At 38.4% G+C, this 17,106-nt stretch overlaps 1 protein-coding gene across 1 annotated transcript in view; it reads left to right on the top strand.

Moving 5' to 3' along the window:
- The window catches only part of COL7A1 (collagen type VII alpha 1 chain), a 71,403-nt gene that overhangs the window by 30,672 nt on the left and 23,625 nt on the right, over window positions 1-17,106 (top strand). The window contains exons 30-45 of the mRNA XM_070934364.1: window positions 1,406-1,606; window positions 2,092-2,127; window positions 3,687-3,731; window positions 4,610-4,684; window positions 5,373-5,417; window positions 7,193-7,255; window positions 7,453-7,497; window positions 9,013-9,048; window positions 10,307-10,342; window positions 10,941-10,985; window positions 11,262-11,294; window positions 12,501-12,563; window positions 12,648-12,683; window positions 12,817-12,897; window positions 13,548-13,616; window positions 16,203-16,238. Of these exons, the coding sequence (XP_070790465.1) occupies window positions 1,406-1,606; window positions 2,092-2,127; window positions 3,687-3,731; window positions 4,610-4,684; window positions 5,373-5,417; window positions 7,193-7,255; window positions 7,453-7,497; window positions 9,013-9,048; window positions 10,307-10,342; window positions 10,941-10,985; window positions 11,262-11,294; window positions 12,501-12,563; window positions 12,648-12,683; window positions 12,817-12,897; window positions 13,548-13,616; window positions 16,203-16,238 (945 nt within the window). The remainder of the gene's footprint in view (window positions 1-1,405; window positions 1,607-2,091; window positions 2,128-3,686; window positions 3,732-4,609; window positions 4,685-5,372; window positions 5,418-7,192; window positions 7,256-7,452; window positions 7,498-9,012; window positions 9,049-10,306; window positions 10,343-10,940; window positions 10,986-11,261; window positions 11,295-12,500; window positions 12,564-12,647; window positions 12,684-12,816; window positions 12,898-13,547; window positions 13,617-16,202; window positions 16,239-17,106) is intronic.

Raw genomic sequence — 17,106 nt, 5'->3', positions numbered from 1 at the left:
CAACAGAAAAAAAGCCCTGAAGCTTGTGAATGAGATTTCACACAACCAGAGCTGCAAAACAACTTAGTTTACGTAGGTAAAACCTGGCTAGAAAGAATATGCACATAAAAGCCTACGAAAAAGAAAAAGACACATTATACCTTTACAGGGGGAATATCTGAGAAGTGGGTGTGGCTCACCGACGAAGCCTTATAAGGCAGAAATAGCTATCTGAGTCTCCCAGAGAGCAACACAGAGTTGCAGTTTGTCAACAGAAAAAAAGCCCTGAAGCTTGTGAATGAGATTTCACACAACCAGAGCTGCAAAACAACTTAGTTTACGTAGGTAAAACCTGGCTAGAAAGAATATGCACATAAAAGCCTACGAAAAAGAAAAAGACACATTATACCTTTACAGGGGGAATATCTGAGAAGTGGGTGTGGCTCACCGACGAAGCCTTATAAGGCAGAAATAGCTATCTGAGTCTCCCAGAGAGCAACACAGAGTTGCAGTTTGTCAACAGAAAAAAAGCCCTGAAGCTTGTGAATGAGATTTCACACAACCAGAGCTGCAAAACAACTTAGTTTACGTAGGTAAAACCTGGCTAGAAAGAATATGCACATAAAAGCCTACGAAAAAGAAAAAGACACATTATACCTTTACAGGGGGAATATCTGAGAAGTGGGTGTGGCTCACCGACGAAGCCTTATAAGGCAGAAATAGCTATCTGAGTCTCCCAGAGAGCAACACAGAGTTGCAGTTTGTCAACAGAAAAAAAGCCCTGAAGCTTGTGAATGAGATTTCACACAACCAGAGCTGCAAAACAACTTAGTTTACGTAGGTAAAACCTGGCTAGAAAGAATATGCACATAAAAGCCTACGAAAAAGAAAAAGACACATTATACCTTTACAGGGGGAATATCTGAGAAGTGGGTGTGGCTCACCGACGAAGCCTTATAAGGCAGAAATAGCTATCTGAGTCTCCCAGAGAGCAACACAGAGTTGCAGTTTGTCAACAGAAAAAAAGCCCTGAAGCTTGTGAATGAGATTTCACACAACCAGAGCTGCAAAACAACTTAGTTTACGTAGGTAAAACCTGGCTAGAAAGAATATGCATATATATATATATATATATATGACTGTTTTATTGCAGATACTGGAAAATTGTCCACAAAATCAGCAGCTGGTATATGTAAGTCTCTCTCTCTCTCTCTCTCTCTCTCTCTCTCTCTCTCTCTCTCTCTCTCTCTCTCTCTCTATATATATATATATATATATATATATATATATATATATATATATATATATATTTTCCAGTATCTGCAATAAAACAGTCTTTAAAAAAAAAAGCTATGTCCTTGAATCTCTGCCTAATAAGCTTTCTATTCCAGAATCGGCCTAAGTAAAGCCTGACTATCTCTTGTAGGGTCTCATAGGCTTCCCTGGAGAAAGAGGAGCAAAAGGAGATAAAGGGAATGAAGGACCACAAGGACCACCAGGACGTGCCATTGGAGAGCAGGGGCCAAGAGGATCACCTGGGCAGTCAGGGGAGCCTGGGAAACCTGGAATTCCAGGGCTGCCAGGCCGGGCAGGAGAACTTGGAGAAGCAGGGAGGCCTGGAGAGAAAGTAAGCAGAAGTATGAGCCACGACTGAAAAGCTAAAAAAAAATCATTAGGAGTAGTAAAATAGTCTTGATTTGCTCTTTGTGTGAATGTATGCTTTGATTTTATACATTTTGACGATCTTGGCTTTAGAGGGAACCTCTTAAATGGGATTGTCTGTTATAAAACACATCTGAATACTCGTTTATTCATCGCAGAACCTGCATGTATTTATTTATGTCACTATAAAGTTCTGTAACTGACAAATACAAAACAATATACATAATAACAGTAAAACCATTTAAAGTACCTATAATAGTTCCTCACCACAATGGAGGAAAAAAAATCATACGATAACCTGAAGTTCCCTAGAAAGCTTCATGAAACCCCCTCCCCCCAAAAAGAACCCACTTTACATTTCTAAGCTTAAACTGAAATTAGAGAGTGTGAGAAGTCATGCGGCTATATTGATTGTTTATCTCTTTTTAAAATGTTATTTTCGTATTTCAGGGTGACAGGGGTGAGCAGGGTGCAAAAGGAGAACAGGTGAGTAGGAGAAAAAGTCCTTTTGGAGTAGGGATAAAACACAGCTCTTTGTGACTTGATAGACCTATGTGATTGTTTTGGCAATAGTATAAAATTGATTTTCTATTGTCTTCTATAATATTTTTAATTCTCCTATCTAGTGGCTAGTAGGAGATTCTGGAAAATTGAAATACTAGGGATGCTTGTGTGCTCTGTACTTCACTAGATCCTGGGGTTGTACTGACAGGGGCATTTTCTGCCTTTATGGACAATCTATCCATCCCGCCCGAAGATATGAATGCCAGGCTGCATAGCAGGTCACCCTGGCTCAATAGAAAGCCCTTGCCCTATGCAGAAATGACGATTTGAGAGTAAATTATAAGGACTTCTAGGACCTGTCACAGTTACCAGCCTTATAGCCAATTCCAGCAGCTGGAATTTAAGTTCTAGAACTGCATACACATAGCCAGGAGAATACTTATATCAACCCACAAAAGTTCTCCATTTGCTGGAAGCAGTTTTGCATCTTACTCCTACCCTGTGCTCTTGACTTAGACTGAACTACTGCAGCTCAGAGTTAATATATAGAATATCATTTTCCGTGTTTCATTCCTGAGCCATGCTTCACATCTCCACTTTCATCTTCAGAAGAACTCTATGAGTAAATGCACACACAATGATCTCCTGTCCGTTGCTATCAATACTGGCAACTCCACATGCAAGTGCACGCATGTTGTCTGCCTGGCTCTTTGTGCTGGCAACTTAGTACATACCTTCATTTACTTATTCTTGAATTCTTCATCACTGGTTGTTGCATGTTACATGCAGCTAAACCATAAAATGCCGTAGTGTTCTCTAGTGGTCTCTTTAGATATGTAAACTTAAATTTTCTTGAAATGGAACAATGTAGAGAACTTTGCAACATTCTATTCCTGCTTTAGATCATGTTGATTCCAGTGTTCCAGATATCATGTTCTAGGTAGAGGCACATCCCTTAAAATATGGTACCAATATTTTTTTTAAAATTGAGTGAACGATCAGTGGGAAAAGGATTTCCATATGTGTTTCTAGATCTATTATGTGTCTGCTCTGTATTACCCCCCAATTAGTTTTCACACCGATTCCCACACAGATGTTTATAGTCAGATTTCAAGTAATCATAGTCCTCTACATATGTATGCACACACATACAGTGTGTGTGTGTGTGTGTGTGTGTGTGTGTGTGTGTGTGTGTCCAAATCATAAATTGACATTTAGAGCCCTGCTCAAAGCAATGTTTCTTTGAGGAAATTGGAAATTGTGAAACCCCCTTCTACCATTGCTTTTCTAATCTAAAATTCATTGACCTAGAAATCACTTGTCTTGAATCTTTTCACTTGTTTTTTAAGGTGTCTAGATTCTGTTATAGTTTTTTGTAAGTAAACTGCAGTTAGTCTGAAAAATAACTCATGATCTCTGATCTTTTCTCTTTAAAGTCAACATAGAAGGTTTGTAGCTGCAACCCATGGAGAGGCAAAAGAGAAGTGACCTCTAGCAATGCTGCATTTTGTTGATTTTTACCTGTTATTTCTTGTCCACAGGGTAGAGATGGCCCACCAGGTCCTCCAGGCCCACCAGGACCCAAGGTCTGTTGGATTTAAAATAATTTGGCTACCAAATTACAAAAAATTAAGAAGTTAATGTTTTGATCTTTAAGAAGAAGACTACATGACCTATTATATTCTCCAATCCTTATATTTTATAATTCTATGGAAGGAAACTGGTGGACATTTGAGGTATATCTGTCTTGAAGAGACCAAGCAACCATGAGACAGCTATTCTTTTGTGTTTTTTTCCCCTGGAAAGAATGGATGGGTTTACGACATTACTATGAATTGAGCTCAGCTTGAAGTATATTTTACTTTATCCTAAGAAGTATTTTCCTAAACTGATAAAATTTATACAAAAATGGCTGTTTTGCAAGCCATTCACTTGTCAAAATGAAACAGAAAAGAGGGGCTCAGTGTGATGCCTCTGTTTATATTTCATGTCATATTGAACACTGCCAATCTAGTATTTAATGGCTATGTCTAAGAATTCTGCCCATTTTAGTTAAGGAGGGCATTTGTGGAATAATCATTCCAAGTTTCATATGACGCTAGTATGAACAATCTTTTTTTTTATTATCCATAGGATTGAACTGGAATTTGGGTTGTTGCCTAGGAAAATTGATAGATTCATCAAGCACGTGGATTTTTCAATATTTATTGTTTAAATATGAACAATCCCAACTTCAGTTACTATATATGTGTATGTGAAAGCCCTTGATATATGATAATCATGCACTTTCTGGGGGAGAGTTGAAATGTCATTAAATCAGAGCAGTTCTATAGCTGTGTTGAGAATGTGACTTTTGTTGATAATATTGTGGTCACAAACGGGAATCTATAGTAGTTTGTATGAGAGAGAGGCAGAGGCTGTCAGACAGGCTGATGACAAGACTGACATATTTATGTGCTTTCAGGTAGATTCAGCAATAGAAGGGAGCGTCTCTGGATTTCCTGGGGAACGTGGACCTATAGGACCCAAGGGAAGCAAGGTTAGTGAATGTCCCTCCCCCCTTTGTTATTTTTTTCAATTGAATTATCTTCCTATATAATGTGATTGGGAAGCATCATTTGTTTAGTCTATGGGATTGCAATGGAAGGATTCAACATTTCTGTGATCTTGCAATCATATACTACCTTCTAGTTGCTGTCTTTGTTTTAAAATGTGTATATAAATGGGCAATGGTGGCGGAGTGGTTAAAATGCAGTATTGCAGCCAATTCAGCTCACTTCCAGGAATTTGATCCTGATCAAGGATGACTCAGCCTTCCTTCTAAAAAAAAATGAGGACTCAGATTGTTGGGGGCAATAGGCTGACTCTTAGAGAGGGCTGTAAAGCACTGTGAAGCAGTATATAAGTCTAAGTGCTATTGCTATTGCTATATAAACCATATTCACTAATTAATTGCATGACTAGTTTGACCTTAACATTTTATATTTATTGTTGAGAAAAAAGCAGGTGTTGTATTTTTAACAGAGAGATTCTGCTCTCTTCTGTGAGCAGAAGCTCTTTTGGTCGTAAATGGGTTATTAACATAGCGTCCCAGCTACTGAAAGTCTGTTGATGTTTGTTTTGATGATTGTTTTGATAGCAGGACATTTCCCCCATCCTTTTGTTTTAGTAAAACCCTTGTACTTTAAGGCTTGGAGGTAATCATTCCCTTTTTTATTCTTGCACAGGGAAGCCCAGGAGAAGATGGTGTAAAGGGCTCCAGAGGCGATAAGGTCTGAATGTAGTAAGTTTCTCATCTCTGCACTTCTCCAGCTGTCCTTGTGTCTGTTCTGTGCCTCCACTTGCAAGAGGGAACTCTTCTTTCCTGCAAGTGTTTGACTTGATCTTGCTTTAATATTATTTTGTCCCTTGTCTCTTTCATTGTCTTAATGAATAATTCAGCAGTCCCAAGGGGTCTTTTATTCACAAAGGTGAATAAAAAACACATCTGCTGTGGCTCAGAAGTTCAGCCTATTTGAAACCCAAATAGCTTGCTTCCACCAGGTTTCAGCCAGGGTGTTATGGGGCAGGTATGGCAAGGCTGGTGCAACTTGTCCCTTTCTCTCTTTCTTCTCCATATGGCCTGTTCACCAAGCCACCTAACCAATCTTCCCAGTGCTTTCCTTCCCCTGTTCCCAGTTAACAATTGCTACGTATCACTGCCCTTGAATGAATTATGCTATATCTGACTAACCTGCCTAACCTCTCCACTATCTCATGCAATGATTTGCACAGCTGTCATTTTTCACCATCAGAGCAATGGTGCAGTGAGTAAGAGTGAGATAGCTTTGTCCACCAAGATTACTTATCTCCTTTGATTGTATTGCCATTTCTATTAGTGACCATGAATTTTCTGCAAGAATCTTTTGCCATTGGTTTACATTATGCTTTCTTTTGAAGCTGAAGCTGAAAATGTTGTGGGGTTTTTTCGTCTGTTTGTTTATAATTACAGACCAATTTTCTGTAATCGGACTAGAAACTATGTATTGGCTCCATTTCTGTCTGAAACATTTAAAATGCTATGAAATGGTTATGTCAAGATATTGACGAAGGAGTCAAGGAAGAGTTAAGTAATCTTTTTGTGGCAAAACCCACAGGGTTTTGCCACAGGGACAGTGGCAGAGGGACAGGGACATTATTCACAATCACTTATTAAATTTTATGGTTGTTAATGGTATTGTTTACTTGTTGCTTGTACGTCTTCCAGATTCACAATTGCTTAAGTTGGGAAATCATAAACATTTCATAAATAAATAATCACATCATGGAAGTGGTCTCCTTTTATTATTATTTTTTAAATTATACTGGGTTTTTATTTTATTTTTTGTGCTATTTTGCATTTAAGAAACACCAAGGAAGAAATTATAGTTAAGGATAATACACTAATAGAAATTCCTTGAACCTAATATGTAGTTAAAAGCATCAAATCCATTGCCTTCAATAAAACCTAGGACTTTTATCTTTTTCAGAATTGCTTCCAAGGAGTATACAGGAGATCTCAGCCTTTTAGTGGCCTTTGTAGAAGGCAAAGGAGAAAGGCAGAGCTCTCCTTGGCTTGGCAGGCTTTCTACTTTTGGTTGACCAGAGCCAGGGGTGTCAAATATACAGGCATCACCAAAAAGAGGACAAAAAGCTACACAAATTTCCGTAGAAAATTATTAAGCTTATGCATAAATGCAAAGTTACAAATAATTACTAGTTGAAATATAAATATATTTCAACAGAACAGGAACATCTAGAGCAGGGGGGTGAAACTGGCGGCTTGCGTGCCAGATGCGTCATGCGCAGCCCACGCCCACCCCAGGTCCGCAAAGGGGGAAAATGTTGTGAAATGTCATGTGACAGCAACATGATGCGGCAAGTTTGACACCCATGATTTGAGCTAACCAGTAGAAATTAAACTAGGCATTATAGTGCAATCGGTGATCCTGGCTTGTGTGATATGGGGAGCTGACACCATAAAGTTGCCAATTTTCCTTTTGTGATGTCATGCCATCTTGGGTTGCAGGGTGAAGATGGTCAAAAAGGGGAGAGAGGTGAAGCTGGTGAAAAGGGCAGGGATGGCACTCCAGTGAGTATCAATGATGCATCATTGTCAAAATGATGACAGCTGTTGAAACAAAGCAATTCTGACGTAAACATTTATTCTGTTTTTTAACAATGAACGTCTTACTTTCAGAATGGGCCCGTTCCATTATCATGTATAGTTATTATTGCATTATACCACTTTGGCTTTGTTATCTGCTACTTATTCTCCATCTTCTACAGGGACTTCCAGGAGAGAGAGGCCTTCCTGGGTCAGAAGGGAAAGCGGTAAGTAAAAGGTTCAGCCTTGGCAGAGAAAATCCTATGGTACAGGGGAAAAAAGAGAGGCAGAAGAAGACAGCAAAAGAAAAGGAGTATTGTTGGAATTCTATATGAGATAATGTGACAGGGAGTTCAGTGAAACCCACAAGTCCCAAAGAAAAGGTACGCTTCCTATATCCCACAAGACGACAGTATTTAATGGAGGGGACCTGCTGAAAGGTAGGGTAGAAAGGTGGGCAGAAACAACTGGAGACAACTTGTCTCTCCATGAAGAACATTCTGTTTATTAGAACTACAATGTCTTAGCACTGAGAAACCAGGATACATTTTCTTTATGAACCACGTTTGAAACTAGTTTTCGCGTGTTTCATTAATAATAATTAGTTTTAAGTGTAAATCATTTCTAGATCTCTTCTTGCTAAACTCTTGTATAATTGGATCTGATATATTGTTTGCTTTCCAGTGCCTTGGTAGACCATATTCAGCTTAGAAGGCCTCATTAGAAGGGTTTTGCTTACTCTTTGTCACTTATAATTATGGTTGTTTCTTACATATGTCCAGTACACCTATAAACAGACATGTGAGTTATTGTTCAAAATCTATAGAAATATTCAAGCATCTGAACAAGAGATATAATATATTGGAATCAATCAACTATTCTGTGATGACATTTTGTTTCTTTTGTTTGATTGTTTTTAAGCCAGTTTGGTCAAGTGGTTAAGGTACCAGATTAAGGTATCAGGAGCCAAAAAGCCAGGACCTCAAGTCCCACTTTAGCTATGAACACTAGCCTGGTGATTTTGGGCCAGTCATTCTCTCAACCCAACCCACATCACAAGATTGTTGTGGTGGGAAAAAAATAGGACGAATTTGCGTTGGATATGTTCACCACCTTGAGTTATTTTTAAAGATAATAAAGCCATGATATAGATGGATGCATGGATGGATGGATAGATTAAATTAGATAAGATTAAATTAAATTAAACTATTTAATTTAAATTAAACTAAACTAAATTAAATTAAAGACTTAAATTATAGAATGAAAATGTTATCATAACATTGGAGTTTATGAATTTGTTTTAGGTATCAGAATCGGCTTAAAATCCTTCCATTCAAGAACCACTTTTGGTTACCCCGAGTTTCCATCATTTCAGAGAGAAACAGTGGCGGGGGAGTAGTATAATGAATGGCAGTTATTAAACAGATAAAAATTGGACAATTCTGCAGAACTTGTGCAGAACATTGAAATATTTGCAGTCGGCTCAGTTGCCAACAGGTGTGCATGTTGCTCTGAAGTACCTTGTTGTATTATTGTTGGTGCCTCCACATCCTAAACATGCATTTTTCTGGGGTCCCATTGCTAACGTGCACAGCTTCCTCCAGGAGATGCTAGTGGATGCAGCAACGAGAAGGCCCTCCCTAAGAAAGTTCTTTCAGATGACAACAGTCCATCACGCTTCCTTGTGGTTGTATTTTATATAGCTGGTTCATGTGTCTGTATATGTTCTTGCCTCCATCTAGGGCTTACAGGGTATTAGAGGGCCCCCCGGCCCAGCTGTAAGTAACTTTTATACCTAAGCTGCAGCAGCCCTGAGTCCTTGACTGTGGTTGGCTTTCTCTGCCCGCTCGCTTTCTTTTTAGCGCAGAATGAACTGCTCTGCCTTGCCGTTTTGTGAGGCCATCCAAAGCTTGCTTCAGAGATTGCTCTGGGTCTCACTAACTCTTTGGGTCTTTGCCTTGGATCTTTGCAGGGCTTGCCAGGTTTCCCTGGAGTTCTGGGCAGACCGGTAGGTGCTCCTTTCCCCTTTCCCTCTCCTGTATCTCACCCACATCCCACCTTGCATGTAGCACAATGCGTCTTCTTACTAATCACAGGGGTGGGAGGATGAGGTTGCATTGCAGGGCTACTTAGCATGGTCAGCTTTGCTAAAGGAAGAGAGAGACCTTGGAATGGTGACCAAACCTGAGTTCAACAGAGGGACTCAAAGGAAAACACTTAAGTTCTTTTTTCATTTGTCGAATGCAAGATGTAATAACGAAGCTCTTGTAATATTTTTAAATCACTTTGTGAAAGGAATGAATGTATAGTATCAATAGTAATAAAATATTATGAATTACACACCAGTGTTTAATAATAGCAATAATGCAGCATAATATATGTGTGTATGTGTACATTTATTTCACAATATTTTAGTATTTGTATATTATTTTTAGAATTTAAAATTGAAGGACTATAGAGCAAGGAAATGGCAGTCAAGTATTGCCCCAATGTTTCAACTAGCTGTCTCCATCATCCTATTATATCCAGAAAACTGACATTTGGACAGTACAGCTCTGCAAAAGTATTGCTGTCATGTATGCAAATCATTGTGACATATCTGTATGTACCATAATTTCCCACGCTATATTCTCTCTATATAGAAAAAGATAGATGTCACAGCAAAAATGAGTTGATAAAAATGACCCTGAACTTGCTCTTAATGGGGAGTTCACCAGAACAAGATGTAAGGAGGCTCAAATAATTAATTACTCCAGACCTGTTATCAGCTGATACTATCAGCTGATATTATTAGATTGTAACAATTAGACTTTAATAGGCAGTACTATTTAAAATTCTAGAATAAGCAACATTTGGTTTTTCAGTGATCTGGATTTTTATGGAATGGGTAAAGATCTCATTTGAAGTCAAGCATTTTGACAAATCTATTTTATGGTCCTTCAGTTCTAAAAAAAAGAAAAAAAGAAAGAAAGAAAGCTACCTCAGATGTGTATCAGTACCACATCTACCACTGAGAATGTCTTTTCATTTCAACAGGGAAATTCAGGGGATCCTGGATCACCAGGCCCTCCTGTAAGTAAACCTGGTTCTTTTCTTTAAAAATATTACACCACAGTATCCATCTCGTTGAGTAGATATAAGAAAGTTTATAGAAAAATTTGGATCTCCCAGTGTATTGGATACTCTTATAAGACTTTGGAATAGGCTCTTAATAGCAGATAGCAAACCCAGTTGGTTAAGGACAGAATGGCATGCATTTTATGGATGATTTCTAATTAAGTTGTCTTTGCAATTCTACGCCAGTCTTGTCATTTTCTCAGAATTGTTGGGCTAATTTATCAATGCAGAAGCGATGGATAAAAGTTGTCTTCTTATCACTAAAGATTCATTGAATTCAGAACATGGATTATTTTGGTTTAAGGTTTGTTAGTAAATGAGGTTTTGAGGTTTTGTTCAGGTCAGTAAATAGGCAGTTTTGATTGAAGTTCATTTATATAGAAATGTATATATCTTAGGGTGGTGGGACTTTTTTTTATAAAAGCAACCTTATCTTCAGAAAATGCCAATAATACAGTAAAGACAAGTTAGCATACCTTATACAATATTTGAGTTAACTCAGTCATACTTGTGCTTTGACTATTGGAAATAATTGTCTTTTGTTTTCCTTCAGGGTCCTATCGGCCCACCTGGCACTCAAGGCATACCTGGAATAAAGGTATGTGACCTGATTTGATTGCTGGCTAGGGAATTCTGGAAGTTGAAGTCCACAAGTCTTAAAGTTGCCAAGATTGGACACCCTTGCTCTAAAGCTTGTGGAATCTTTCTTCAAACTGGTAGCACTGAAAAGACAGCATGCCTCTCAAAATTTCTAATGTTATGCTATGTGATTTACCTACATTATCTTCTGTAGAAATTGAAACATTCGAAACTCAGTTTTCTCTCAAACACGAGTAATAATGTGAAAGTTTCAGTTTTTATTTGTTATTTACAGGGAGATGTAGGAGAACCTGGGTCCAGCACACGAGTAAGTAGCTTTTTAGGTTTCCTAAACACACATTGTAGTAACTCAAAAATGTTGTGGCCTACAGCTATTTCAAGGATTTGTTCATTGTCAAAAAATTACAGATAGTCCTGAATTTAGGACCACAATTAGGACAGGAACTTCAGCAATTAAGCAAAGCAATTGTTGAGTGAGACATTACATGATTGCTTCACTCAACAAGCACAATCCCGGCACTCCCAATTGCACTCATTAAGTGATCTTGTGGGTCATTCAGTGTTAAGGACTCTCCGGTGCCTCAGAAGAGGTGGGGAAGCCCCTGTGGGTCTCCACTCAAGAGCTGAAAAGCCTCCCTGCTGAAATCCAAGCAGGATTTTCAACCTGGAGCCTCAAATACACTTGCACACAGCCTGTACTGGATCTTCCCAGACCTCTTCCATCACCTGAGGCATCCCGTGCTCTTTTCCTTACTGTGCTTTTTCTGTGATCAGGAGCTGAAAATCCTCCCTGCTGAAATCCAAGGAAGATTTTCAGCCTCTAAGCAAAGAGAGACTCGCGTGCAGTCTGCACTAGGCATCCCTGGGCCTTCCCTACCTGCCTGAAGCACTCTATGCCTCTCCACTTTCTGCTTGAATTTTGGCTCCCTCCCATCTCTAGGGGCTGGCTGAAAGAGCTGCCTGCCGAAGGAGTTCATTTCCTTCATGTATGGAAGGAAACTCTAGCAGGCTGCATGAACTTCAGTATTTGAGCCCCATTTCTGCACTCCATCAATGTGTTTAGCTCCCTTGCCAAGCAGCTCTCTCGGCCAATCCCAAGAAATGAGACAGGGTCTCTCAGCAGACAACAGAAGCTTGCAACCCTTTCCTGCCCCATTGACTGGCAGGAAAACTGGCAGAGAAGAATGCAAATGGTGTCACATGATTGTGAGGCACTTGGTAACCAGTTGAACAGATTACCAAGCACCCAGCTCGTGATCAGCTGAGCAGAGGTGTGATTTTGCAACATTTTTTGATGGCCAGCACCCTTTCTGAGCCATTATATTATTGGACCATCATTACACAAATGATCGTAAGTCTAGGAGTACCTGCATAGATGCATTTTGTGAATTTCCCTGCTAAAAATTGATATTTCCAAGGTCTGGGAAAGGGTCAGGATGGGAAAGTCATGCAATAGATCTGATTGGATGCCTGTTGATAACTTTGATCAAAGTGGGGGTTTTTTCCCTTGTAGGGTATGCCAGGCCCTCCAGGAAATGTGGGATTCCCAGGACCAACAGGATCTCCTGGGCCTGTGGTAGGTTGCAAATATCCTGCTTTAGTTTGAGAGAAGTATTAAATTCCTGAACTGATCCATGCTTCTTCTTGGGCTGCTTTTTAGGGTCCACAGGGCCCTCCAGGGTTACCAGGACAAGTGGTAAGTTGCTTCTGCTCCTTCTTCTTGCTTGTTCAGTTTTCCATGGGTCATCATTTCATACTCTGTATCAAATTACTGTTTCTTCTTAATGAATCAGGCTTTAATGTTCCTATGAACTGTAACTATTCACTAGGGTGAGCCAGGGAAACCAGGTGTACCAGGAAGAGATGGAGTGTCTGGAAAAGAAGGGGAGTCTGGACTGCCCGGGAAAATGGTATGTTGCCATGTGAAACTGCATAATTCTTCTCCATGCATTTAAGCAGTTTGGAAGCTATCCAATTCCATTAGATTAGGGTGGCTTTCAGAGTTAAAAGGTAATAAAATATTGAAGCGGGCAGTGAAAAATACAAACCATGCCTATCTGAAAAAAAGACAATTCCTCACACAAATAAAATTATACAGGAGCACACCCATTCTTATCCAAGTCCTGGGAAAAGAACTAGGTTTTCAGAGATCTCTTTAACATCAGCAGGTTGGGAACACACAAATCTCGGGAGTGGGGATGCTATTCCAAAGAGCAGGCATCCAGCAGAGAAGACAGAGTTCCTGGGTGCCAATATATTACATTATCTAAGGGAGCAAGACTACATTGACTCTGCCTGATAGGCAGAAAACATTAGACATAAGCAGTCTTGCAACTTCACTTTTAAAACATGAGCGACACTAAAGATGATCTCATATCTCACCCAGGGTCATGGGATAGAGAAAAGGGTAGCATTTAATAAATGAATCTGAATATAATGGGACATGTCTCTAAACAAACATGCATAGAATTGCATCGCCAGTGTGGGATGCAGCAGCCTAGCGTAATCTGTGCTTCTGTCTTCCTAAAGAAAAAAAATGTTTTTGTTAATTGCTTTGTAGGGTATTCCAGGGCCTTCAGGACCTGCTGGTCCTAAAGGGGAGCCTGGAGATGCTGGGTCCCCAGGACAGGTGAGAGGCAACCTTTTTTTTTCTTTATTCTTGATAGCTTACAAGTTTTCTTTATGCTCTCTTCTCTGTTTAGTAAGTTTTGAAAAATACATTTTTGCTTTTAAGTTTTAAGTGATTTAAAAAACCCGATGGCCTGTCAAAACAAAACAGGTGGTCCTCTATTTATGACCATAATTGAACCCAAAATTTCTGCTGCTGAGCAAGGCAGCTGTTAAGTGAGTATTGCCCTATTTTTGCCATATTAGTTAAGTGAATCATTGCAGTTAAGTGAATCGTGTGGTCATTAAGTGAATCAAGCTTCCACCATTGACTTTGCTTGTCAGAAGCTGTCTAGAAAGGTTACAAATGGTGATCATGTGACCCTAGAACAGGGGTGGGCAAATGTGGCCCTTTTACAACCTGTGGACTTCAATTCCCAGAATTCCTGAGACAGCCAAGCTGTCAAGCTGTCTCAGGAATTCTGGGAGTTGAAGTCCACAGGTTGTAAAAGGGCCACATTTGCCCACCCCTGCCCTAGAACATTGCAGCCATCATAAACAAAATACTAGTTTCCAAGTGCTCAAACTTGATTACGTGACCATGGAGATGCTGCAATGATTGTGTGAAACCAGTCATAAGTCACTTTTTTCAGTGCCGTTGTAATGTCAAATAGTCACTAAATGAATGGTTGTAAATTAAGGACTACCTGTAATTAAAGTTTGCTTTTCAAACCAAACATGTTTTAATAGCTCTACAATAATAGAAGAGCTGTTCTATAATAGACCAAAGCCTGTCAATTTTAATATTCTGTTTCAACATGGCTTGGCCAGTTAAATCCTTGTAGGACATTTCCAGCAGGAGATAAGTACAATACTCCTGTTTCCCAATAGTGGCTACTGAGAAGGAATATGACAGTCTTGGCTAATAGAGATGACATAAATATCACAATAGCTGTTATCCTCCATATTTATATTTTTATTAGTTGTCTCCTAAGACAAATTTCATAAGCATCATGCACTTGAAGAATTGATTTTTTGCAATAGTTGAGTTACATCATAATCTAATCAAAGTCATCAATCAGTATATATCTTTGTTCCTCTTAATCTTTTCTTTTGGTATGCACTATATATGTAATTATGTCAAACAATACAGGCCTCTTAAACATTTTTTTTAATATTAGCTATGTGCTACTTTGATTAATCCTAAAATATGTTATTTAGCAATTGCAATAGCACTTAAACTTATATTCCTGCTTCACAGTGCTTTATCGCCCTCTCTAAGAGGTTTACATATTGGTCAGCATATTGGCCCCCAACAATCTGGGTCCTCATTTTACCAACCTCGGAAAGATGGAAGGCTGAGTCAACCTTGCCTAATGTCCATTTAGCATGGACATTATAAAACTACCTTTTTATAAGGCTCAGGAGGAAAGAATATATAGTGTGTGGAAACTGACAGCACATTATCAAAACAAATCTCTGAAACAACCATGAGATTCTTCGTTTTTCAGGAGGTTATATAAACTAAGAAGGTACTGGATAATGTTCCAAGTTTTCCACACTGACAAAATATGTTTTTTCAATAAATAAATAACCTGGAAGCTTTCTTTAATGGTGAATGTTGAAATTTATTTCAGGCTAAATATGATGCAAATACCATGTTTCCCCGAAAATAAGATCCTGTCTTATATTTTTTTGAACCCTGAAATAAGCGCTTGGCCTTATTGCCATGCGCTCAAAAGCCCGATTGGGCCTTTTATCAGGGGATGTCTTATTTTGGGGGAAACAGGGTAGTTTTTAGAATGGAAGAGATATATGTTTCTTTATTTCCAGTGATTGGCATTCTTTAGGAGAGATTATAGAACCATTACATTTTGTGAACAACTATATGGAATGTATTTTTTTTTAACAGTAACATTGTCATCCTTTGTTTTTCGGACCATTGTTTGAAGTATGGAATGTCAGCTTTGGAAGCCATATTAGGTCGGAAGCTTCCATGCTGCCACCTTCTCGTGTGTGGGAAAGTAGGAGGGGGGATTTAGTAGAGAGGTTGTCTGTAGACATAATAGCATTCTTCCTGTCGGTCAAGGTCAGACCGATCCTGCATCTGGAGAAGGAGTGGTCAGGGGCATTGATTGGAGCATGTGATTGACTAAGGAGAAAGGTGATGGTTTTGGGAGCTTTGACTTACTGAAGGAAAACCCAGGCTTTTCAGATTCGGGTTTTCCCAGATGTGCCAGTTTACCTATTCTAGTAAAGAGAACTTTGGAAAAATGCTTGCTTCTGCGTCTTTACTTGGAGTTGGGGTTTTTCTGGAATGCTGATAGAAAACATGATAGGATCTTAGGATTTCTTTTTCATTATTATATTGCTATTTCTTTCCTTATTAACATAATGATAAGATTTAAAGGACAGTACTTTATTATTAATTGCAAAAAAAAGTAGAAAAAGTATTTCATCCTTCATTTTCTATTGTCTTAAACTATTTAGCTTTTCTTAGCTATATATCTAATTTCTGCATTCATTTTTTAGAATAAAACTTTATAACAAAGTTTTGATATCATTTGTTCCTGTTAATCTTTCTTCTTATTCTGATTTATTATTATAGACTATAGTAGGGCCTCCTGGAGTGAAAGGTGAAAAGGTAAGCTAAAAATCCACATAAATAAATACAGAAAATGAATATAATATTATTCGGGGCATAAGAACTTACAAAAAATCAATTAAATATTCATTAGTTGCTTCAAAATTTCCAGATTTTGGCTCACAACATCCTGAAAAAATTAGTTCTTAATATTTATAGTAATACTGTTAAAGATTATAATTACAATAGTACAAACTGAAAAAAGATAGAAGAATATAAAAGAAGAGAAAGTACAGAAAAGAAAGAAAAGAAAAAAACAATACATTGGAGAAAAAGAAAAGAAATATATAAAGAAGTGATTTCTCACTTTCATCACAAGTATAAACAATTTCAATAACTTATCACCTCTTAAAATATAACAAATACTGTATTCTTTTCTTCTCATTTCCCATCTGTTATCTATAAACAACTTCATAAAGCCACATCATTTCAGTTCTTATGTCAGGAAAAATCCAGCAAGGCTTAACAAAGATAACAACATATCTATTTTAATCTTGATCAAATAAATCAGTGTCTGCTCCACTTTTCAAAGCTATCTCCATTCTGCCATTTCTTTGTCCAGAAACCTCCAAATAGTAGCCCTTGAATGAAAATTTGATTTTACAATGTAAGAAAATTGTGCTAGTGTATCTTAGTGTAATGTAACCCAACAGCACAGACACAGACTTCAGAGGATAATTAGAACTGCAGAAAAAACAATTTCTACCAACCTGCCTTCCATTGAGGACCTGTATTCTACACGAGTCAGAAAGAGGGCTGTGAAAATATTTAGAGACCCCTCACATCCTGGACATAAACTGTTTCAACCACTACCCTCAAAACGATGGTATAGAGCACTGTACACCAGAACAACTAGACAGAAGAACAG

Source organism: Pituophis catenifer, unplaced genomic scaffold (assembly GCF_029215685.1).
Source record: "Pituophis catenifer annectens isolate HBS135680 unplaced genomic scaffold, rPitCat1.0.hap2 SCAF_2, whole genome shotgun sequence".
Taxonomy (NCBI): Eukaryota; Metazoa; Chordata; class Lepidosauria; order Squamata; family Colubridae; genus Pituophis; species Pituophis catenifer.
The sequence above is the reverse complement of the archived record's forward strand: the minus strand, read 5'-3'. Positions and strand labels throughout refer to the sequence as shown.